General features: G+C 35.6%; 1 protein-coding gene across 14 annotated transcripts in view; it reads left to right on the plus strand.

The window, feature by feature from the left end:
• Positions 1-25,389, plus strand: part of FRYL (FRY like transcription coactivator) — a 161,152-nt gene that overhangs the window by 97,372 nt on the left and 38,391 nt on the right. For 13 of the 14 annotated variants that reach the window (XM_064653933.1, XM_064653936.1, XM_064653945.1 and 10 more), the window contains 25 exons: positions 99-270; positions 1,003-1,135; positions 1,392-1,499; positions 2,719-2,956; positions 3,573-3,758; positions 3,849-3,935; positions 4,696-4,964; positions 5,392-5,587; positions 6,546-6,670; positions 8,476-8,533; positions 9,848-9,939; positions 11,550-11,722; positions 12,164-12,324; positions 12,809-12,919; positions 13,829-13,983; positions 14,225-14,324; positions 15,460-15,628; positions 16,394-16,653; positions 18,259-18,399; positions 19,135-19,303; positions 20,602-20,686; positions 21,234-21,346; positions 23,684-23,834; positions 24,172-24,275; positions 24,838-25,023. In XM_064653933.1, coding sequence (XP_064510003.1) covers positions 99-270; positions 1,003-1,135; positions 1,392-1,499; positions 2,719-2,956; positions 3,573-3,758; positions 3,849-3,935; positions 4,696-4,964; positions 5,392-5,587; positions 6,546-6,670; positions 8,476-8,533; positions 9,848-9,939; positions 11,550-11,722; positions 12,164-12,324; positions 12,809-12,919; positions 13,829-13,983; positions 14,225-14,324; positions 15,460-15,628; positions 16,394-16,653; positions 18,259-18,399; positions 19,135-19,303; positions 20,602-20,686; positions 21,234-21,346; positions 23,684-23,834; positions 24,172-24,275; positions 24,838-25,023 — 3,742 coding nt within the window. The remainder of the gene's footprint in view (positions 1-98; positions 271-1,002; positions 1,136-1,391; positions 1,500-2,718; positions 2,957-3,572; positions 3,759-3,848; positions 3,936-4,695; positions 4,965-5,391; positions 5,588-6,545; positions 6,671-8,475; positions 8,534-9,847; positions 9,940-11,549; positions 11,723-12,163; positions 12,325-12,808; positions 12,920-13,828; positions 13,984-14,224; positions 14,325-15,459; positions 15,629-16,393; positions 16,654-18,258; positions 18,400-19,134; positions 19,304-20,601; positions 20,687-21,233; positions 21,347-23,683; positions 23,835-24,171; positions 24,276-24,837; positions 25,024-25,389) is intronic. The other variant, XM_064653937.1, reaches the window with a different exon arrangement.

Genomic DNA, 25,389 nt, shown 5'->3' on the forward strand with positions numbered 1-25,389 from the left:
AGGAAAAATGCAAATTTTATTTTGTCTCTATTATACTTCAATATTATAATTTCTTCTGTTTTCTCTTTCCTTTTTTTGTCCTTTTTTTGCTCTTGAAGAGGATGAATATTGGCCTCAGAGTCTTCCTTGTTATAGCAGATAGCTTGCAGCAGAAAGATGGTGAACCACCAATGCCAACAACAGGAGTTGTTCTCCCTTCAGGAAATACTCTGCGTGTCAAGAAAATTTTTCTTAATAAAACGCTGACAGATGAGGAAGCAAAAGTTATAGGTATGTTGTATTCTTTTGTAAGTTGGCATTCCAGTATGTGTGTTTATATTCTCAATTATTCTCAAGCAGTACATTTGTGAAACTTTAATTATGTATTTATTTTAATTGTTAACAGGAATCTAATGAGAGACTGTTTTAACAGAATTGCTTTGATTCTTTTGAGAGGGCTACTAGACAATATTGACCTTCTGGTGTCTGAGATGAAATCCATGGCTTTTCTTAAAGTGTTTTGCATTGCCAAATCAGCACAAAGAAGCATGAGTGCAGTTAGTGTGGTAAAATAGCATGGCAAGTTTTGTTCCCTTGATGTCACTCTAAAATGTCTCAAGTGTCTCACAGCTGAGTGAAGTAAGACAATTTTAATCCCTGTGCTCTACTGATATTCTGTGAATGAGGTAGTAATCTCTAAAGGGTTGTTTCAACATGTAAAATTTAAACTAGAACTAAAAAGCTTGGAATTGAGAAAACAGAGAAACAACTAATGGTTGCTTCAGTGTTTATGTTCTTTCTGAAATACACTATTTTCATATACCACCTTATATTTGTATATATATATATATATATATATATTATATATACATGCATTTCTTTTGACAGCTAAAGTACGTTTTATGTCATCTGTTGTACAATAAGAAATTTGTCCAAAATTGAATAAGTGGCACATATTTTAATTAAAATGTAAAATTTATTAAGAACAAATGAAAGAGGTGATGGAACTCTTTGACTTTTCAGGAATGTCCATATACTATCCTCAAGTCAGAAAAGCACTGGATAGCATTCTTAGGCATTTGGACAAAGAAGTTGGAAGGCCCATGTGCATGACTAGCGTGCAGATGTCCAATAAAGAACCAGAAGACATGATTACGTATGTACTGCATTACAGTATTTTCACTGTCACAGTAGCATCATATTATTTTTATGCTGCAATGTTGCAGATGCCATCATTAATGCATTGCAATAGTGGGTTTTTTACTTGACTAATAAGTGAATGTTAATTTCATTAATTAAAGCTAAAAATGTTTGTTACCTCCTTAGTTTTGACATGAAATTGAAAATAAATATATATGGTGTACTGAAGTAAATTTTCCTGTTCTTTTTTTGGTTATACACTCTTTTTATAGGGGTGAGAGGAAACCTAAGATAGATTTGTTCAGAACTTGCATTGCTGCTATCCCAAGACTGATTCCAGATGGCATGAGTAGGACTGACCTCATTGAATTGCTTGCAAGGTAAGAGAAATGAAGTTGAGCTCTTATTGGATGTTCTTTTTTAAATGCTGCATGTGCACGTTTGTCAGTGCACTCACTATGCAGTATAAGTCCACTGCATACAGATTCCATCCTTCCTGCTCCTGACTACCTTCTGCAGTTGGTTGAGTTTTACTGGCCAGAGTAGCAGGAGGTAAATGTATCCTGCAGATCTTGCACTTATTTTTAGAGATAATTTTTGAGAAGCGGGAATTTATTTCTGTTGCTTCGGGGGTTTTTTGAACGTGTCTTATCTTTTTTTTACAACTATCATACTTTTTCCCCTTTTTTTTCTCTTCCTATTGCTAATACTATAAATCTTCATAAAGTCATTCTTGTTTGACATTACCAAAATGTGAGACAGGCACTTAAGGGAAACTATTCTTTTTCTCTACGAATCCTGCATTGTTTTTCCATTTTTTTTGATCCAACACGACCTGTACTCTTCTGTTTCTTATCTCAGTTTAAATTGAATGTGCCTTATTGGTCCTGATAAGTAGTTGAGATTTTTTTTTTTATTCTTAATGCAAGAATGGTCTTGGCACAGAAATACAGGATAGCTTTTAGCTTTGAAATTATAAATTTGTTTCAATATAATGTGTTGAGTTACATATATACTAAGTTAGTAATAATGTGAGAGAATAAGGTTCTTCTAACTTCTAATTTTTCTTCAGTGTTAAAAGGCATATAAAAGACATGAAGCATTAAGTAATAATACAGTACTGGGATACATTTCTTCTACCTTAGTGGGCTGAGACATATTTTTAAGTATATATGCAAAGAGATTTTTTTGTGAGTTTTTTTCTCATATCTAAAGTAAAGCTTTAACTGCAAAAATTATCTGTTCTTTTCAGTTTTAATTTGAAGAAAAGAACCTGTGCATCATAGAGTGCCTGTGTACTGAGCTCTAAGGTGGTTGCTCAGATGCATGCAAAGATGTACCTATGTGAAAGACTTGGCAGTCTCTCCTGAAAATTGTTTGTATTAAGTTTTGTGAAACCTTGCAATATTTTGCTATAGCAGAAGCACCTTCTGTTAGTAGCCAGTTTCAGGTCTATTCAGTGCTGATAATGCGTCTATGTGAAAGTGTTCTCTACGTTGTACAGCAAAGAAGGAAGAGTTAACACTGAACTTTAAATGATGAAGGCTGATAAAGAGTGTGTGTATCTAGGGTGATGATACCAGTATTTTTTCTAAACAGGCTGACAATTCATATGGATGAAGAACTTCGTGCCTTGGCTTTCAATACTCTCCAAGCATTAATGCTTGATTTTCCAGATTGGCGGGAAGATGTTCTTTCAGGATTTGTATATTTTATTGTGCGTGAAGTGACTGACGTCCACCCAACGCTTCTTGACAATGCAGTAAAAATGTTAGTGCAGCTCATAAATCAGTGGAAACAAGCAGCCCAAATGCACAATAAAACTCAAGATTCTCAGGTATATCTATATCTTTGATGTTAGAACACATTTTGAATCTACGTACAATTTTATTAGTGGACTTCATTGTTTTTATTAAGTAATAAAAATTCAGCTAACTGTCTTACAGTGCTTGAAGACTTTTAGATCTATTTTTTTAAATCAGCATTTCTACCAAAACAAAATTAGTTTCAAAAACGCTAATTCATGACTACATTTTTGCTTACATCAGAAGTCATCATGTGTAACTGGAAATAAATAGGAGTTATTAAACAGTAGAACTAGGAAAAACCCAGCATTTTTTACTACCCAGTAGAACGAGGTCAAGTAGTTTGATTTTATACAGTCTTTTACATAAGAGTATTCATATTTTTTTTTTAATTTTGCTCTCACTGCATCATTCTCCTGAGAAAGTGAAATAAAGACGTTCTCGTGATATATGTTTGGGTAAATTCAAAGAGATAATAAAAAACCAAAATGGCTAATACTATGTTATTCTCATAATGCAAATTTGACCAGTAGCCAAACAAGATCTAAATATTTTATGATTATTTTACCATCTCCAGTAGTGGAACTATATCTTAATTGTGTTTACTTTTTTTCTTCATTTGCTTAACTTCTGTGATTTTTTTCTTAGCGTGGTGTATCCAATGGGGCTGCCCATACCCTTCCTCTGGAGAGGACCCTTTATTCCAGTGTATTTCACGTAGTGGAAGGCTTTGCTTTGGTCATCCTTTGCAGCACCAGGCCTGCCACCAGGCGATTAGCTGTCAGTGTTCTGAGAGAAATAAGGGCCTTGTTCACACTTCTAGAAATTTCGAAGGTAAGAGTTGATGACCCGTTCTTACAACTGCTTAATGAAACTGATTTTATGTTGACTTTCTTTGAGCTTTTTATGCTTTGTATATTGCAGAGTGATGATGAATTGGCTATAGATGTAATGGACAGACTAAGTGCTACTATCCTGGAAAGTTTCATACATCTCACTGGGGCTGACCAGGTAGGACAATTTTTATATTAAGTTGGTTATAAGATGACATAATACTGCAAAACTGTCCCAAATATATTTTAAATGATAGTGTCACTATGTTCATGCTAAGTTTGTCAACAATTTAGCACCACAAACAAAGAGAAAAAGGCAAAAATCTTGACGAATATTGTGAGGTTGACACCACCATTGTACACTTTCTGACCGACAGTGTGTCATTATCACCACTGTATAAACGCTGACAACTCTATCTGGTTTTTCTTATCTTGCTTACTGATTGCAATTTCTTTGAAGCAAAGGGCACTGCCTTTTTCTGCAGCAGTATAGTTTCATAATGGTCGGTGTGTCCTTTATCCGTGATGAAAGCCATAATAACTGTCAGTGAATAACAGCTGAATTCCATACTTATGTACTTATCATGAACTCTTAAGTATCAAGGAAACCCTTCTGATTTTAGGTTTAGGAAACAAGTTGGAATTCAGTAATAAGACTTTGAGTACAAATATTTTGTAAGAATGAAATCATTATGAGTGAAAAGGCCTTTTTCTAGAATTTGCTATTTCCTAATATCTAGTTCCTTCCCAGACAGCATGTTTATATAACTGTTCACATTAAGAACTTCTGTAAAAAACCCACAAAAATTATGTGTTTTATCTGTTGCAGATGTGGTTTTGACAGTGATACTTTATTAGATATTTAACAATTAAAAGAGATTGCTACATAATACACATGGATATTAAGTATTGCCTTATTCTCTTTTCTATGCACACAGACTACTTTACTGTACTGTCCCAGTTCAATAGATTTACAAACTCTGGCTGACTGGAATTCCTCCCCAATCAGCCACCAGTTTGATGTGGTCAGTCCCTCACATATATGGATATTTGCACATGTGACTCAAGGCCAAGATCCATGGATTATAAGCCTCTCGAGTTTCATGAAGCAGGAAAATCTTCCAAAACACTGCCCAACAGCTGTAAGCTATGCTTGGACGTTTGCTTATACCAGACTCCAACTGCTGTCTCCACAAGTGGATATCAAGTAAGTTGATTTCTAAAGTAAGTGCAGTATATTATATTGGGTATTCTTTCAAGATTTATCATCACTGTAAAGTCATTATTGTTTGAGCGAGGTGACATGTAGGTTCTTGATATTTTCTGTGGATTTAATTCAGCTTTATATAACAAAAAATTACAGCAGATTTATCTGGATAAAAAGTTATCTGCTGTGAAGATTAATTCATGCCTTTGGCCATATTGTAGTTCAACAAATTTGAATATAAAAGCGTACATTATTGATGTACAGGTCTGTTCTGAAAAACTTATTCAGAGTTTACTATGTTAACAATATTGGAAGCAATGGCATGTGCACAATTGAAAAATAAATTCAGTAGAAAACCAAAGTGAAATGTGGTAAGCTTCATTTATTCTGCTGAGCTTTTTTTTTTTTTTTTTTTTTTTTTTAATAGCAGCCCTATCAATGCAAAGAAAGTGAATACTACTACAAGCAGTGACTCCTATATTGGGCTCTGGAGAAACTACCTGATTCTTTGCTGCAGTGCAGCGTCTTCTTCAAACTCCTCCACTTCCACAGGCTCTGTGAGATGTTCCCCTCCTGAGACGCTGGCGTCTACTCCTGACAGTGGTTATAGCATTGATTCAAGAGTAGGTTCTTCTAATGCTTATTGTAAATAAGTCTACAGGTATTTGGAAATAGAAACACCAGAGCCTGTAATAACTGTCATGATTAGAAACTGGGATAATTTATCTCAGAATATTTTTAGTATACGTTAGTTTTTCATCTGCTTAGGGGATAGCATTTTAGTTCACTTTTCCCAATCTGTGCTGTAGAAACTTTTCTGCTTACATTTTTAAGGCAAATCTTACCATGTAATAAAAACAGTTACCCAGTCTCAAAGTCTTAGCTAGCTGTAATAAAGAAATGTTTTGTTCACTGTTAAGGGGGTGTTTTTGCTGTCAGTAGACTTCTGCTGTTCTGAGCAAAAAGCCTCTCACTTTAGTAATTGAAACAGCAACCTATTCTGGCATGATGTACTGCAGACAGTTTTCTGTCTGCCTAGCTTCAGAGCACCTGCAGATTATTTTTTTCCCCCTTCTTTTCTGCTTTTTGCTCGTCTCCTTTTTGGCTTCCTGTAAAAGGTACAGTAGACGTGAAGATAATTCTTGGACTATGCAGCAGATTTTTGGCAGAAGCAGCCTGTTCCACTTCCATCTTGTTATCAGGATACTTTCCCTAAATCTGAAAAACTGTAGACTTGAAGGCTGTGATCTCTTTGAGAGCTGCAAGGGACTCAAAGGAGTTGGACACAAAAAATCTACTTACTTTCCCCAAGGACGGCAGATACACCAAACATGCATAGCATCTGTGTATCGTGTTGAGTCATTCATTGTCATCTGACAATGAAAATAGAGTAATGCAAGAAATAGTTAATACTACTTTACTATTTCAGAAAATCTTTTTCCATGTCAAATATAACTTTCATTTTTATCATTTTGAGTCACTGATCCAATGTGAGAAGACAGAGAAATTACAGCAGGTATTTTCATGTCACCATTTGTTTGGCAACTATTTCATTCTGTTTTATTCTGATTTTCTTTTTAGATTATTGGCATTCCATCCCCTTCCTCCCTGTTTAAGCACATAGTTCCAATGATGCGCTCTGAGAGCATGGAAATTACAGAATCCCTTGTCCTGGGACTTGGCAGGACCAACCCAGGAGCTTTTAGGTAACTGTTGTGTTTGATTCTGCTTTTACGCCAGTTGATTATGAAGCTAGGGAATCAGAGCTCATAGAAAAAGAGTCACTGTTTTTTTTTTCAAGAATTTTGAAAAAGCTCTGACAACTGATTGTCTTGTCTTTTCTAGCATTTAGAGGTGTGATATAGATTGTTAGAGATGTGAAAGAATTTCATGTGGAGGTCATGCCTGCATAAAGAAAAAGAAGTTAGTTGAAACTATAAACAGCTAACTTTTATTGATATTAAAAGCTGCCATTTTGTTAAAGAACAGACTGTGTGAAGTAATAACATTTGAAATGTTATTTATATTCAAGTTTATTAGAGTAGATAAACTCTCCTTATTGGCATTGCCAAGTGCTCTTTATGGAGGATGGGTGAAGAGTGAGAACATCTAAGGGGAAGAAAACCTCCTGGGAAAGCCATCAGGTGTTCTGTGACAGCAGCCAACCTCATATAGTGAGAGTTATGAAGTTGTACTGTGCCTAGCAACCAACTGTGCTTCTTCAGAAAGAACCAGGGATCACTTACATTGTTGGTTTTGAATGAGATGATGTTTCTCTCCAGTCACTTGTGTCCTGTATTATTGCAGATGAGGAGCCAATATTGAATCTGTAATACCAAGTCCTCAGTTTTCATATTCTGCTTTATATCCCTTTATAATCTTATAATTTTATATAATATCTGACTTTGCTCCCCTACCAGGAGCAAAGCAAGACTTTGTCTCATGACCCTGAAGATCTGTTTAAAAGTTTAAATCGTAATTGTGCTCTAAAGCCCAGAAATGCTTTCAGAGATAATTTCACCTTAAATCCTTGTTTTCTAAATTAGAAGCCACTCATTCAGCAAATTACAAAAAAAACCCCTGATTCTTAACAGTTTGACCATTTCTGTATTCAGAACATGTTTTGTTTCTCAAAACACATGTGCTCTCACCAGATGCCAGCTGTAACCCACCCTTTAGCATTACAGCTCTGCACTGATTTGTTGTTTAGCTTTTGAGTTTTTAAGCACTCTTCCTCCCCACTTTGTATGTTTACTCAGGAACTTTTTCATCATAGATTATGTATATGCTCAATCCACTTAAACTTAATAGAATACTATTTTTGTTTTGTGTAACTGATCACATGAACTTGTCTAGGTATCTCTTGCTCTCCTTTGTAAGTACAACCAATATATTTTTACCTTAGTATTTTGTCTGCATAGATCCTTACTACCGATCTCCTTCACCTTTCCCTTTTTAAAGAAGTAACAGAGTCTTAGTTTGGCAGAAGGAACTGAGTAGTAGTAAAGACTGTGGAGTTTCAGAACAAATGGGGAATGTAAGCACAGTGTCAGAACCTGTTTCAGTTTTCAAAGAGACTGGTCTGACTTCTGTCAGTGTAGTGTTACTGGACTTAAAGAACAAACTTTACTTACAAGTAAATGCATCATGACAGCTGAAAGAGCATTGTATGATAAGCTGTCAACATCTTTTTTCCCTCCCTAATAATACCTGTTTGCATATCTTTGTGAAACCCTTAGTATGAAAATTAATGACAATGGTTTGTGATAGAAAAAAGCCATAATACTTGGAGAATGCAAATGTAGGGGTAGTTGTTGAGACATCCATTTAGTAATCTGCTTTAAATTAGGAAAATATCTTTCTAGGAAACTTTTCTTTAAAAAGCTACAGGTAAAGAAGGAAAACCTAAGGGTGTTTTCACTTGTGTTGTAACACTAGTTACTGAGAAACATCTTTCAGTTGACATCTTAATTTGATGTTTGTTTTTATCCTTTTAATTATTTTAATTCAGGGAACTAATAGAAGAATTACATCCTATAATTAAGGAAGCACTTGAAAGAAGGCCAGAGGTAATTGGATAATTTCCATTATATTCAATACAATTTTAACTGTCTTCTCAGAGAGCAGGAATATTAGTTATATTCTTTAATTTCTGCAAGTAAAAACTGTCAGTATACCAGATAAAAATGTGAAATGTTGCTTTTTAAATAATTGTCAGGTGTTTACATTAGAAGAGCTTTGTGTTTATTTTGAGCTCTGTATTATTCTTAAATACTAAAAATTTTCCAATGAAGAACTTGTTTTATAGAAAGTTTTAGAAGTCTTAGTAGGTATTCATAGAAATAATAATCTCTGCAAAAAACAAAGTCAGGGATGATTACTCAGTATTTTTTATGGTAACTAATGTTTTTATAAGTAATAAATTTATAATTACAGATGATGGGAAGGAGCTCTCTTCTGTTTGAAAATGTTACTAGACCAAAGTGTATTTTGTCAGTCTTGCATGCAAGTCATAGGATCATAAAATTGTTTGGGTTGGAAGGTCATATAGTCTACCCCCACTGAAATGAGCAGAAACATCATCAACTGCATCAGGTTGCTCAGAGCCCCATCCAACCTGACCTTGAGTGTTTCTGGGGGTGGGGCAACTACCACCTGTCTGGACAACCTGTGCCAGCATTTCACCACCCTCATTCCAAAAAATTTCTTTCTTATATCAAGTCTAAATCTGTCCTCTTTTAGTTTAAAACCATTGCCCTTTACCATATCACAACAGGCCCTGCTAAAATGTTTGTCCCATCTTTCTTATAAACCCCTTTTAAGCCCTAAAAGGCTGCAAATAAGGTCTCCCCTCAGCCTTCTCTTCTCCAGGGTGAACGGCCCCATCTCTCTCAGCCTGTCTTCATAAGAGAGGTGCTCCAGCCCTCTGACCATTTTTGAGCCCTCCTCTGCACCCACTCCAATATGTCCATGTCTTTGTTGTGTTTGAGGACCCCACAGCTGAACCCAGTACTCCAGGTGGGGTCTCACGAGAGTGAAGCAGAGGGACAGAATCACCTCCTTCAAAATATGCAGAAAGACTGCCGTTTGTACTTCATTGTTCTATATGTTGCACTTTGGGACAGGAGACTGACAAACCCATTATTTTGATAATACATGTAATAGCAAACCTGGTATATCTCAAGAGTCGCAACAGGGAAAAATTTTGTTCATTTTTTGGTTATAGAAATTGTTAGCAATTTGGGTAACACCTCTAAAAAGGTTAGCACCTCTGACAATTGATGCTGATTGTAGTAAAGATATATTGCTTTTACGTTCCACGCTGGTGTTATACTTAGCTTTTCCTCTGCTTCATTTAATTTTGTGTTTCCTCTGTTGATTAGAACATGAAACGACGCAGGCGTCGAGATATTTTACGAGTACAACTAGTACGAATATTTGAACTGTTGGCAGATGCTGGTGTCATTAGTCACAGGTAGGGGAAGCACTGATGAGAAGTTGTTTATTTTTGTGAATTGTCATTGGTATTCTTATGACCCAGTATAACAAGCTTGCAAAATTAATCTGTGAGTTTTAGTATACCACTAAATAGATAGATGTGGTTTTATAAAACTTGGAATTTTATAAAACTGACAGTTTTATAAAACTGGCTTTCTATTCTGTTCCTCTCCCGTGCTCTTTGTCACTGTGTTCTGTGTTTTATTTAAAATGTTACTATTCTCCAGGACATTGCTTTGAACAGGCAGTGTGTTGTGTTCCTTCTTGTTTGTGTGTTCTCAAAGGTTGCACCAGTTGTGCAAATTGGAACTATTCTGTGATCAGCCAGATGAGTTCTTCCTCACCTGGAATGCTGATGCTAGTCAGCACATCCTATACAGAGAAGGCTGCTGCACATTAATATTGGACCTTTTTTATTTCTGAGGAATGAAGAATGTTAACTGGGTTATTGAGGGTTTTTTCCTCAGTTTATCCTACTTGTGTAGGGACACTTTGAAAAAAGAAATTCTGGCATATGTTTTACAAGTCTGTTGGAAAGTTTTTTCTAAGTTGGTGGAATCGTGTAAGAGCAAGTAGGCTAGGAAATGGTCCCATTCTGTTAGACAAACAGTACTTAGACATGTATTTATCAACCTTAGTGATATAGTCAGTGTGACATTCTCAATCTTTAAGCAAGCTGCTGCAGAATATTTCAGAATGTTGCCTCAGAAGCATTGCTACAATGTCTTTCAGCATGGTCAAATTTCAGCGTCCAGCCGTTAAAATCATACTCTCCCTTCTTATCTTTTAAGGTTCTCCCTAATGTTTAAGTAGCATGTATAAAATATGCCCTAACCACAGTCTGCACCCTGAAACTTTGTCAGCTTTTCTCTCTGAGGCCAGTCTGACTCTGTGGTAGAAGCTAACAAACAATTACAGGTTGCCATAGGCATCACCTTGCCTTCCGTGTGCGAGGAATGCTTTTTAGATGTCTTTAGTGCAAATGTGGAAATGTGGTGGAGGGAGTTGAGGGGAAAGGAATCACCCTTCTACCAATTGTTTTTCAAAGTAGGGCAGCTTTGAATCATGTAGTCTTTAATATCCTTACTTAGTTTAGTACAGACGTCTAGTCAGATGCTAAAACCATGAGGATGGGAAATGAATACATAAAATGAATAAATTGCTTTCACCTGCTTGTCATCAACAGCGTGTCACAAGGTACCAAACATCTTGACTGACTTCCAAAAATCAATATGGCATAAAGATGACTATCGTCAAGTAGTAGTAATTATTTTTTCTAGTTTACAAATTGTGTGGGTTTGTAGGAGGGTCTTTTTTGGGGGGGTATTTATTATTTTTAACATACGTCCCCAGTATAAGAACTAGTTCTGTAGAAGGATGAGTGACTTCTGATAGTGAGGTTTGATTATTAGTTTGCTTTCACTGGAGTTCTTTATTTTAAAACTGAAATTGAAGCTGGATGAAGAAATTACTTTAAAATAAATATTTGCAATGATGAGGGTTTTTTAAAGATCAGAAAATTTGTTTTCAAAAAAATGTATGTAATTATCATGCTATTTGATTTTTTGAATTTATTTTATTTTTAAGTGCAAGTGGTGGCCTTGATAACGAAACACATTCCCTCAACAACACTTTACTTGAGTATGTCGATCTAACAAGACAACTCCTAGAAGCAGAAAATGAAAAGGATTCTGATACATTGAAAGATATACGATGCCATTTTAGTGCCTTAGTGGCAAATATCATACAAAATGTTCCAGGTATGTAAAAATGCTTTAGTAACTTTTGATGACTATATTTAATACAAAGTACATTTAAAAAACCAAAAACCAACCAAACAGAAACTAAAGAAAAAGCCATTTTTTATCTGAAGTTTCAGAATACTTTCATTAAAATAATTTATGACATCAGTTTTGAATATAACTTTAAAAGCATGAGTTTTAAGAGAGATTTTTGGTACTATTTGGCAAAGTTTTGTTGGTTGGCTGTTGCATTTGAATTCTGTAGACTAATAAATTCCTGTGCACTAGTGGCATTAAACAAGACAATAGTAAAGCTACATCCAACAATTATGATGTTAAAATAGTGCGTTTACATGGATTTTTCCTTTTATATTCATTGTTTGGGTCTGTTTCTGTGTTACATACTTTATTTTAAAGAATGACAAGGGGAGTGTGTCTAACTTTGGGCTTTTCTTACAGTACACCAGAGAAGAAGTGTCTTTCCACAGCAGAGTCTACGCCACAGTCTGTTTATGTTGTTCAGTCATTGGGCAGGTCCTTTTAGTATCATGTTTACTCCCCTGGACAGATACAGTGATAGAAACATGCGAATAAACAGACACCAATACTGTGCATTGAAGGTATTTTAGCACTTTTTAAATTTTGGAAATAGATTGTTATGTTGACCTAAGCAAATTTAATGCTTAGGCCATTCATGACTTAGTTTTTTTTTGCATGTATTTATGACAGTTCAGCTTTTTCCAAACTGTGAACTACTGCGCTTGCTATAGAAATTTCTTAAAACTACTACTGAATGTTCACTTCCCATGACTTTAGTCCTCAGTTGCCTAAGGTGAAAGGCTTTCATGTAAATGTACGTTAACAATGAAACTGGTGTATTTAACTCTTCAGTATGTTAGCATTTCAGTATTGACCCTTTCTTGTATTTCAAAGTTGAGAAAACTATGATTTGATAATTTCTTGAATAAAATGTTAAACAGATTTTATTAGCCTTGGTCTTCGTCCCTTGACAGGTTAGAATTCAGTTTTCTGATATTTTAATGACCTTAGTAAGAGTTGTATATGAGTTACTAAAATGTAGTGGTTTTCAATTGCTTTCTGAAGGCTATGTCTGCTGTACTGTGTTGCGGCCCTGTTGCAGACAACGTCGGGCTCTCATCTGATGGCTATTTGTACAAATGGCTGGATAATATTTTGGATTCACAAGATAAAAAGGTAATACAGACAATGTCAACATTGGTTTGTAGCTATCAGCGCCTTCAAACATACATGCTTTAATGAGCTTGCAGTCAGATTTGCCTAAATGATTTAGAGTGGCTTAAGCTCAAAGCTGTTGTAGTAGTGCGTAGTTTTGCTCTGTCCTTCCTTTGTGTGTATTCATCCTGTTGAGGAAGGTAATCCCTAATCACAGTCCAAGAACAGAGAAACAGGATGGAAGAGGAAAGGGCAAGGGGTGAAGCACTGTGTATCATTTTTAAACTGATCAGTTAGTTAAGTTGTAGTAATAAGTAGATGTTTCAGAAATTTAAAGGAGATGACATTTTGAACATGAACTGAGACTGTAGAGTCCGTTGGGGTCCTGCAGAGTTAGGAAGACCAAGCTTTTCATCTAAACAGTAAGGCAAGCTTTCAATTTAAAAGGTAGGGCGTCCATTGCCCTATAATTCTAGGATTGTATAAAAATACAGCTCCAGTGGGCTGCTTTGATTCAAGAGAAGATGCAAGTTTCTGTGTAGATCTATCCCTTGTATTCAGCTGGAATTCCTGCATGTGTTTAAGTGCTTTTCTCTGTCTGATGCTTTCAGGTCAGTGTTCAGTGTAAGATGTGAAAATAGTAAATAGCTCAAGCTAGCCTTGAAACTGAGGGGAATAAAAATCAGGAGAGCTCTCTAGTTATTTATGTCAATAATTTATGACTGTGTGCAAGTTGAACGTTAAACAGTGTAGATAGAATTATCTGTTGTTACTTTAAGCTGTGATGTCATTGTTTTTGTATAGAACACATTTTATGTTTCAAAAGGTTTGGGTTTTATTAAATATGTATTTCCCTACTTTATGCTGTTTTGTAAGTTAGTCTTTTTTTCTACATTTTTAAATATGTATTGACACTTTCTTGGAATACAGGTTCACCAGCTAGGCTGTGAGGCAGTCATGCTGCTCTTGGAACTCAACCCTGACCAGAGTAACCTCATGTACTGGGCCGTAGACCGGTGCTACACAGGTTCCAAGCGTGTAGCAGCTGGCTGTTTTAAAGCCATAGCCAGCGTGTTCCAAAACAGGTACTACAGCATTTTTCAGAACTTTAAAGCTTTTATTTTCAAAGTGTGCTTTCATATAGAACTGCACTTTTTTGTGCCCTAGAGAGAAAAGATCACCACTGTTTGTGTGTATGTGTCACTAGAGAAACTTTTCAAAATGTTATGTTATCCCATATTATATCCCTTGTAAATTAAACTTAAATTCAAATTTTAAAAAGCCAAATGTAATTTTACTTTTTTCACACTTGCAATTTATCCCTAGGGATTACCAGTGTGATACAGTGACCCTCCTGAATCTGATACTGTTTAAAGCAGCTGATTCTACTAGGGCTATCTATGAAGTTGCTATGCAACTATTACAGGTTTGTAAACTAATTCTGGTGTTTTTTTTTTTAAATAAGAATTGTCCTGTACATTAAAAAAAAAATCTGTTATTGTTTGCTTCTCTTCAGTAATGAAATACACTGTATTTTTTTTTTCTTCTCTATTTCAGTACGTAGTTAGGCCAGATCCTTACCTGGCATAAATAGACTTCAGTGGAAGTGTGTCCATTTCTGTGAACTAAGCACTTAAGACCTGTATTTTCATAATACTTTCTTTTTCAAGAAACAAAACCTAAATCAAGACTCTCTTGATATGGCCCTGAAACAGATAGATATATATATATATATATATAGATATATATAGATATATATATATATATAGCTCCATTTGTCCAAAAGCACGTCGGAGAGAAGCATATTGCTTCCCAAACCTTCACTGTCTGGTGGGATAGCAGTCAGTTTTATGGTTTTGACGTTAGAACCAAACATTTTTTCAGCTGTTTGTGTGGAGAGATGACAGTGAACTCTTAGCCATGTAATTTACTTTCATATATTTCTTTCTGAGGTCATTTAGGGGTAAGCTTAATCTTACAGGCAGAGCATTAGTGTTTAAATAAATCTGTGTTACTTGTGGCTCAGACTGTAAGTCTTGGGGTTTTTTTCAGAGGTTTTAGTTGTCAGCTAAATTCAACAGTGAAGACCCCACTGAAGTCACACCCCTGTTGATATGTCAGCCCCATCTTTCTTCTCAAGTCGACACCACTGCTTAAGATGAGCCCAAATTGATTTTTCAATTATCAGAGTCCTTTAGCCTCCTGCTGCACCTCTGCCACATCAAAGATTATGTTGTTCCTGTCCATGTCTCATAGATGAGCAAAAATTGGTATTGTTTGGAAATACAAGTGTTAAATAGTATTTCACATTTTGTCATAGATAAATTTATGTTTAATATGGTATTTTGTGAAAGCATATTTTGGAACTTTATTGCTGGAAACTCATGAAGTGGAGTATATCTTACTAGTCTTCTTTGAAATTACCAATTTTAGCAGATACTTTAGATGTACAGAGATCCTCATGGATAAGAAACGTTAAATGAGAGTAGATACTTTAAGAAGTGATTTTTAAATAGAGGTGTTCATAGTAGCTCTATACTTAGCTTCAAATTCTGTTGTAGATCTTGGAACCAAAGATGTTCCGTTACGCTCACAAACTGGAAGTTCAGCGGACGGATGGGGTTTTGGGTCAGCCTTCTCCTTTACCACATTTGTATTCGATGTCATATTATCAGCTGTCAGAAGAATTAGCAAGGACTTATCCTGAACTGACGCTTGCCATCTTCTCAGGTACAATTTTAAAACAAAAAAATTTCATCAAGTCAAAAGCATTGTACAAAATTTGTCATTCTTATTATTCAGTAATTAATTTATATGTAATTCACTGAAATCAGGACAACAACATCATCATAGCTAATGGAACAATTGAACTTACTGAGTTACAGTTATTGTTCACTTGTGTTTTAAATATATTCAAGGGGAAACAACATGAATCAAAAATATTTTTCCTAATTACTTTCTAATAACCATGAAAACTCACATTAGAGAAATAATTTGCAAGTGTTTTTTTAAAATCATTCTTTCATTGTTCTCTGTACTGTGTTCTTGTTTACTGTAGATTGCTTAAATACATCATTTCATAGCATTTTTAACAATTGCAGAATAATAACCTATTACATCGATTAAAAAACCCCACTACTAGGACTGTGATGATGAAGAAAAAAATTTAAGTGCTTTTTTGCCGAAGTTAGTATGTTTTTTTGTACTGTAGATTTTCAGTTCCCTTCTCCAATTACAGGAATTCATATATATGTGCATAGTAATGTGGTTTCTTCAACGTACTGTTGTTTGTTAGCAGTGTCTTCAGTTAGCTCTGCTGAAGACTTCAGACTTTATCATTATGAAATGGCACTGGTCATCTCACCAAAAAATTGCATCAGTATCACCATTACCTTGTATCAGTGTGGTATGCTGGGCTCATGATGGTTGTTATTAGCAAACCAGTTCTCATTATTGATTTGCAATTCATGTGTGTACCTAATTTTTGAATGGCAGAAGTAAGTCAGAGAATCCAAACAGCTCACCCAGCTGGGAGACAGGTGATGCTGCATTACCTGCTGCCATGGATGAACAATATTGAGTTGGTAGACTTGAAACCCTTGCCAACCATTCGTCGGCAAGATGAAGATGAAGAAGATTGTTTGAAAGACAGAGAAATGATGGTGAACAGTAGACGATGGCTACGAGGAGAAGGCTGGGGATCGCCACAGGCTACAGCTATGGTTCTGAATAATCTGATGTACATGACTGCAAAGGTAAGATTAATTACTTAAGTGCTTCATCTTCTTCCAATGGATTGTTCTGTTTAGGATATAAGAAAATACTGTTCAGAGATACTTTGTCACCAAACTTTCAAGAATTATTGTTCAGATTTGTTGAGTTGCTTATGTATACCCAAACAATACCATTTAGTTTTGAGGTATTCTGAGAAATACGTAATATAAACGTTATAGTAATTGTTATCATCATGGCTGGGCTTCGCAAACAAAGATTTGGGGAGGGCTCTACCCACGTTTGTTGCAAGCGCAGTGGTGGCTAAAAAGGCCAGTATGAGATAGGCATGTCCGGTTGCAAAAGGTACAGCAGAAAGACTCCTTAGGTGGTATATTCTACAAGGCATGAATCTTTCTGTGTTGTCTTTTCTCCTCGCGAGTGATCCTGCATGCTTTCTCAAAAGCATCAGCAGCGTTATAGATGGTGTGTCTCCAGGCCTCCCGATTGGAGGCCAGAGTAGACCAGTTATGATGATCAATATGGCCAAGGCTGAGATGTTGTTTCAGGGAGTCCTTGTATCTTTTCTTTAACCCAAAATTGTTATATATAGTAACTGTATATAACTGGTGTTTTGCAGTATAGATGTCTAGCTGGATAGAGAATACCAAATTGCCTGTATACCTTTGATCTCAAAGTGAAGTTTTGGAACCGATCTTATTACCAGGGGCTAATTGACTCTCCTTCTTCCTGTCATAGCTGCTTCCAACAGAGAAGTAATATTGGACACATGCAATGCTTCTGCCAATTCTCATCATATTATGTTATATATGAATCCTGCCGATGAGAGATCATGTTTTGAGCTATAAATTAAAAACTCTTGTCAGTCTGTGGTCTGTGGAGTTTTATTCAAGGTCGTCAGCATCTGAGAGAATGGGTCTCTACTAAATTTCCCAGAATGATAAAATTGTTAAGAGTTGAAAGGGAGCTCTAGAGATTATCTAATCCAACCCCCTTGCTGAGGCAGGGTCATCTAAGAACAGGTTACACAGGAACGTGTCCAGGTGGGTTTGGAATGTTTGTAGAGAGGAAGACTCCAAGACCTCCCTAGGCAGCCCGTTCCAGTGCTCTGCCATCATCAGTGCAAAGTTCCTCCTCGTGCTGAGGTGTAACTTCTCATGTTTTAGTTTATGGCCATTGCTCCTCATCCTGGGATGAGGAGCACCACCAGAAAGAGTCTCTGGGCACCACTGAAAAGTGTCTGTCTTGACACCTCTTGGCACCCGCCTTTGAAATATTTATATGCATTAATGAGATCTCCTCTCAGTCTTCTCTTCTCTAGACTAAACAGGCCCAGGTCTTGCAATCTGATGTATTATATATCAATAAAATAATATAGTATGAACATATATCTTTAGGTATATATATATACATTTATATCTATAAAAGAAAACAGTTATTTCTAGAATGTGTTTATAAACATGAATATAGGTGAAAGCATCACTCTGGAATGTTAAAAAGGCAACAGTTTCCTACAGGATTTGTGTCTCCTTTTTCTAGAACATGTCCCACTTGGTCAGTACAGATCACGTTCCAGTACAATGTTTTCTGATGGAGTTTTCAGAAGATCTCTCTATTTTGTTTTCTAGTATGGTGATGAAGTGGCTTGGTCAGAGATAGAAAATGTCTGGACTACTTTAGCAGACAGCTGGCCAAAGAATCTGAAAATAATTTTACACTTCTTGATCAGTATCTGTGGAGTGAACAGTGAACCCAGCCTTTTGCCTTATGTGAGTATGTGATATGTCTCTCCTCGGTGCTTATTGATATTTTAAAAATTAGGAGTGTGTCTAGAAGCAAAGATCACCAAACAAGTCTGAGGTAGGATTTCTAGTATCAAAATCTCCAACCCCATATTTTATGACCACCAAGTACTATGAACAAATCAAATTCAGCTCTTTCATTTGAGTTACTTTTGTGTCAAAATTACAGTATCAATTTTAGTTAAACTCAGCATTTTCATTAGAAAATTATTATTGGTTTTGCTAATAATAAATCAGGACCTATAATTTTATTAAGTTCTTCCTAAGGGCAGCTTAAGTTCTTCATAGATTGGCAGTTGTTTTCATCAGGAAATCTGCAAATAATGTTTGCAGCCCAAAATCATTGCATGTATGGATTGAACAAGGTGACAAAACAATCTTCGAGTCAAACATTCCTGCATCACTTGCTTGCATTCGTGCCAGTGTTGATCTCAGATGTTGCTGAAACCTTTCTAAGAAAATCTTTTGCTTCTTAAATAATTTCCAGAAGACTTACTTTCAGACTTTATTTTCGGACTTACTTTCTTACTCTTGTGATATGTTTCCGATGCTTGCTGCTGTTGACAGCTGGGAAAGCAATTTTGTTTGCTTTTAGAATTAGAGTAAGTTCCATGTATCCTCACTTGCAGTGCAAGTAGATACTAATTTTAACAAGTTGTGATATTCAAATCTTTTGTATATTTGTATACTTTTTTATGGCAGGTAAAGAAAGTTATTGTTTATTTGGGTAGAGATAAAACAATGCAACTACTAGAAGAGCTGGTGAGTGAACTTCAGCTTACAGATCCTGTCAGTTCAGGAGTCACCCATATGGATAATCCACCATATTACCGCATTACATCCAGTTACAAAATCCCCTCTGTCACTTCAGGTAAGAATTTACTAACTTAACTAACTTAAACTAGTATTATTGTCAATTATAAACATGCTGCTATCAATCAATTATACTGTTGGAGTTAATCTATAAATATTCAACAGGAGTGCAACATTCTGCTTCTAAAAATAAAGTAAAAAATTCATTTTACACAATCTGAGTTCTTATTAAAGAGTGTCTGATAGGTTCATATAGAACAGGTTTGTCTTAATATATGTATCAGACTTGTCTATGTTCAGGCCTTGCACTGTTTGCCCTCACTGTATGACTTTTATTTCTATTCAGTCAAACAACTGGGAAAATGTATATAATTTTAAATCCATCTCAGTTGTTAAATTTCAAGTTCTGTTATAGATACAAGCTGCACGATCTTAAATTGTTTCAAGAGGATTTAAGTACACTTACTTAGGAGAATTTATTTAGAAATAATTAACAATTAGAAATAGGTCAGTCATCAAAAGAACCCAAACCCACTGAGAATACCAGAAGTGTCTACCTCATGCTTCAATCCCAGAACACACTGAGAAATCTAGGGAAAAGCTGTCTTGTTTTGGTGCAGCGTCTTTCAAAGTGAGCCACAAAAGACATTGGTGTGGGGAGGGTATCTAAGCAAGGACTTAACTTTTGTGCTGCAAACTGTCAGTATTATGAAGCAGCATGGACCCATCACATGGGGATTTTCTGGATCACAAAGTGAATGCGTTGGCACTTGTTCTTGAAAGTGTTTAAAAATATGATAAAAATTCCATGGCTCTTGCACTTAGTGCAACTTGGAATAGCAAAGGCTGTGAAGGGGGCACGAAATTGTTTCCAGTTGTGGTCATCAATTCAGTGTGATGCTTATAAATTTCTCTTAAAAGGAAATTGATAAAAGCTTTACTGTAGGCTATTAGGTTTTAATCCTTAATCTGTTTGTGGTTTGACTTAACTGCATACTCAAAGTCCAACTACATTTTACAGATTACGATGAGGTGTGGCATACAGGGAATGAAGAAATAGGTCTCTAGGTTCTGTTTCAAAAACTGACCTTTCTACTTAATTTAAATTGAAGACTCAGAGATTCCTGGAATGGATTATTTTTAGTTTTTCCAGTTAGTGAAATTATGGTAGCAGCTCACGATCTTTTACTACATATGAAAGTAATTTGTACAGCTCAGTTTGTATTTGTGCCAGTCACTGTGGAGTAAACCTGATTAAGGCTTTTGGCAAGGACAAGTAAATAAGGGTCATCATGTAATGCTTAAGACTACTTTTCTTTTTATTGACCAACTTTTTTCTTTGAATATAATTCACAGGTACCACTTCTAGTAGCAATACGATGGTAGCTCCCACAGATGGCAACTCTGATACTAAACACATAAAAGACAGTATCGAAGAGAAGTAAGTGTCTCCTCAAAGAGCAGTTATTAGTTGAATTACAGGAATTCCTGATAGGTACTATACTTGCATCTCAGTGGCTCCAGGTATGCTTATGTTGCAGGAATTACAGGCCAGTTTTAATCAGCAGAACTGGAATACTGTTTGGGATTAACAGTAGCAGTCTCAAATGTAGTTTGAACTCAAAAAACTGTAGAGGAAACATGCTCTTACACAGTCCAGTGTAAGAGTAGCTAATTTAGGCATCAACAACAATATAGCTGTAGCAATAAAATGCCTGGTCCCATAATTTATTCAGTTTCCTCTACAGAGGAGTATGAACAGAAATATAATTTATATATTGGATAATCTCTCTGAATCCCCTTAGCTAATGTTGCTAGAGGAGATGTGTCTTACACAGTGGAGATCCTTTGACATCATGTTGATTGTCCTTGTAAGATGAATTGTTTTTTGCGTAACGTTTTTGGTGAAATACAGTTTTACTGAGATACCCTGCCTGATGTTTGTCACAGAATATCAGTTACTAGTGCTGCTTTTTTTGTACCTACAGTTACGGGCATCTAGACATCTACAGCGGGTTGAACAGTAACTTAAACCGCCAGCACCACAGACTAGAATCTCGCTACAGCAGCAGTTCTGGAGGATCATATGAAGAGGAAAAAAGTAACATTTTTTATTTTAAAATACTTCTATGAATAAAAAACCAAATTTTCTCAAGTTAATACTTCTGCTGTAGGTTGTGGAACGTAACGAAAAGGGCATTATCAGTGGTTTTTTGCATAAACCTGTTGAAAAAGAGTTTTTGCCTCCCTCCATCCTAGTACTACTATTGAAGTCTGGCATGTATTTGATTAGGATAAAGTTTACAAGGAAGTTAATATGCTTTCTTCCTTCATTTGTCCTCTGGAATAAGTCGTGAACGTCTTCCCAAATTAAATTATTTTACTTTATTTCCCTTGACAGTTAGGCAGACGAAACAGAGAGAGATTAGCAGCAGGAAGATGAGATTAAAAAAAAGGTGATGGAAAAGAAGTTTTAAAAAAAAAGAAGAAAAGTAGAAGTAATTGTTCTTTAAAATTATAGCATTCCTTGGCCTGTTTAAAAAAAATGGGTACAAAACCTTCTTAGAAGCCATATCAAAAGAAAATATAGCAAGGGAAAAGGGTCTCATTATGTAGGTCTAATTTTCAAGCTTGTTTTGAAAATGTGTTTTCGGTTATTTTATATGATTTCCGTTTTGGTTTTTTCTGAGACGCAGTGGTAAGGATAGAGGTAAAAATGTCTCCATTATATTTATGGAGATATTTTTTTAACAGAGGCTTGTTAACTGTGGCTACTTTTGTACCAATGCCTAAGATACAAAATCATCATGACAATGCTAGGAAAAGCTAAACAGATCAGATCATCAGGCAAAAATGAGGAAAATGGTCAGACAGTAAATGATGCGTTACATTAGTGGGTTCTGTATACTTGGTCAGAGTACTTGTTTGACTGAAACTCTTGTTTCAGCTAAGAGGTTGTTAGTAATTAAAATGACTTTGTAAAAAATGACTTTGTACTCTAACCCTGCATGGGATGATCAGATATATTTCACTCTGATCCAGATCATTAGAGTGCTCCCACAGGCTGTCTTCTTAGCTTTGATTCAATTTTTGTTGAGTTGATTTTGCTGCGAGTTGTTTGAGCATGTTACAGTTTCCTTACTTTTCTTGTGCTCCTGAACAACAGGATGTAAATTTCTGTTTTAAGATTTAGATGTCAGTCTGGAACACAGCATGTTCCATGCTCTATTGAAGTAACGAGCGTCCATTAGGATCTCCTTAGGCACTCCTTAATGACTGACTTTCTGCAGACTGTGAAGGTTAGAGTGAATATGTGGTTCTTAGTGCCTCTTTCAAGAAGGTGAAACCTAATGTCCGTTACAGAGCTTGTTGTAAAGACTGGGCATCCTAATGCAGAATCTGCTAAACCTTGGGTCAGTAACCTTTTGGGCAGCCAGGTGTTTACTACTGCTCAGATAGGCAATGGGCCAGTTATCACAGCTGTGGTCATTTTCATTTTTGTTTGCTATTTGTGGTAGCAACACTGAGTATCCTGAAGCAGAAGATCTCTCACATCTTCCATCAGTAAGAAGTTTGTCACTTCCGGTGGAGAAGGTGATAATGAGCTAATACACGTGTGAACATGTGAGACTTCTGCAGCTATACTTCCAAAAGAATCACTGAAACATTGAACTGTTGAGGCAGTTTCCTTACTTGTTTCTATCCTTGACTGATTGTTATGAAGTCCAAAACATTTCCTTTAAAAACAGAAAAGTATCTTGAATGTGTAACACAGTATACTGTCATACCAAATAGCTGTTTTTCCTCCAATTTTGAAGCTTGTTTCATCAAAAACTAAATGTCTTTTTGTGTTTTCTTGACAAATTTACTGATTTTCTGAGCAGTAACTTTTGTAAAGCAGTGGGATTGGGCTATGCTGTTGTAAAAGTGCCAATTTCTGAGTTACCCCATATATCAGGCTGATGTTATCTGACATGTAGGTTTTTACTATCTGGCATGGTGGGTTTTTACTAGCAAGACGTATGAGGAGGTGCTCTTGAGAAGCACTTCCTTAGGCTATAGTGGAATGCTCTTCAAAAGTGAGTTCAGTACGATCTAAGGTGCCAGCCTTGACTAACTCCCTATCTGACGTGAGGTTTGAAATTCAAGGAAATTACATTAGATCACTTTGCCTTTTTTTCATCTTTTTTACAAACCTGTTCAACAAAATCTTACTCTGATATGGGTGTGTCTTCTGTAGAATCATCCCTATGCTAAAAGAAATAACCACTTTTTTTTTTTTTTAACTCTGTCCAACTACTACTGTTTACAGCTGGTTTACCTTTCCCTGTCCCCTATCTCAGCTTTTCAAGAATTTAAAAATATTTCTTTAGAAGACTATATGATATGGAAATTTGTATTTTATGTGTATTTCTGGTTTAATTTTCTGTTGTGTTAGGTGATTCAATGCCTCTCTATTCAAACTGGCGGTTGAAGGTGATGGAGCACAATCAAGGAGAGCCTCTACCTTTCCCACCTTCTGGAGGTTGCTGGTCACCACTGGTGGATTATTTGCCTGAAACTTCTCCTCCAGGCATGTCACTTCACAGGTAACTATTTTGACAAAGCTTATGGCAATTCATTGTGTTTTAGTTTGTGTTGCACAAATAGAATAATTTGAAGATAGCAGATTAAAAGACAGTAGATAGTACATTTGTTTTCTGTGAGTTTACTTACAGGTCTAGCAATTTAGGGTTACTCAGCCTTTTAATTTGGAGGATGGAGGTTTTTCTGTCTTAGTTATGAGTGTTCATCTTTTATAACACAACTTAATGAATCTTTATAGACTTAAGAATGAATACAGGCTAGAAGCATATGAAGCTCTTTGCAGCTCTTCATAAAGTTCATGTTACATTCTTCTAACTAATTTATTTTTGTTTGTTTTAGATGCAACATAGCAGTGATTCTTTTGACGGACTTGATAGTTGACCACAGTGTAAAGGTGGAATGGGGAGGATATTTGTATCTTTTGCTTCATGCAATTTTTCTAGGTAACTAACTTCTTACAGAAATATGTATAGTAACTTAGGAATTCTTAGCTGTTCTTTTTGATATTTAAATTAATATTTGCCATTGTATTGAAATCTCATTAATTTGATAATATTTACAGTATATTTAAAAATTCAATTAAATATCTTTCAGAGTGATTAGTATGAATAAAGATTTTTTTGGAGTTGTTTAAAGGCACTTTCTATTGGATTTACTTTTACCTCTTTCTCCTTGTAGGCACAGTAAAATTCAATTTTTTTCTTTGTATTTCCATGTGTAGTAATTTTCATTCAGAGCACAAATTAATTTCTTACTTAAAATCACTCTGTACTTTAACCCTGCATGGGATTATCATATATTTTTTGGTCTGATCACTATACAGTTTGTTAAACTGTATGCTCTTGTTTCTATATTGAAGCACTGAAAAAACATTGGTTAGTGAATTATATATCTATTATTTGGTAAAGTATAACAGACCAGTTTGAATACTGCAATTTTTTAAATAATGTAATTCAGTGTGCCCTTTGAATATAATAAAGCCTTGCCATTTTCCTTTTGTGTTAGGTTTTGACCACTGTCACCCTGAAGTCTATGAGCATTGTAAACGACTACTTTTACATCTACTGATAGTGATGGGATCTGGCAGTAATGTCCAGTCTGTTGCTTCTGTCCTACTCAGAAACAGAGAGTTCAATGAGTCTAGGGTGCTTACTGTCAAGCAAACTACCCATTTAGATTATACTTTCACAGGTATGCTTTTGATTTATTATGTCTTGCTTGTTAAAATGACATGGGAAGTTATCTCTTCTTCCAGGCATTATTAAAAATTCTCTTATTTGTATATCTTCCTGAGCCCTTGGCATTAAAATATATTTCTTTGGATTTTAATGAAGTCAAAATGAATACAGGTCACATTAGCACTTTGTGCCCAGTCATCAAAGTAGGGAGCACAGTTGAGTGATTAAATAGTAGTGGAAACCAAAGAGGGAGCTCTATGGTTTGGATCTTTAGTACAGCAGTTTTTGTGATGCCCTTGAAATTAAAAAACAGGAAAGTGCATTCCTTACTTGTTTATAGCAACTTGAATTTTTTCATTTTTGTCAGCTGTAATTGCAT

Source organism: Pseudopipra pipra, chromosome 4 (assembly GCF_036250125.1).
Source record: "Pseudopipra pipra isolate bDixPip1 chromosome 4, bDixPip1.hap1, whole genome shotgun sequence".
Lineage (NCBI taxonomy): Eukaryota > Metazoa > Chordata > Aves > Passeriformes > Pipridae > Pseudopipra > Pseudopipra pipra.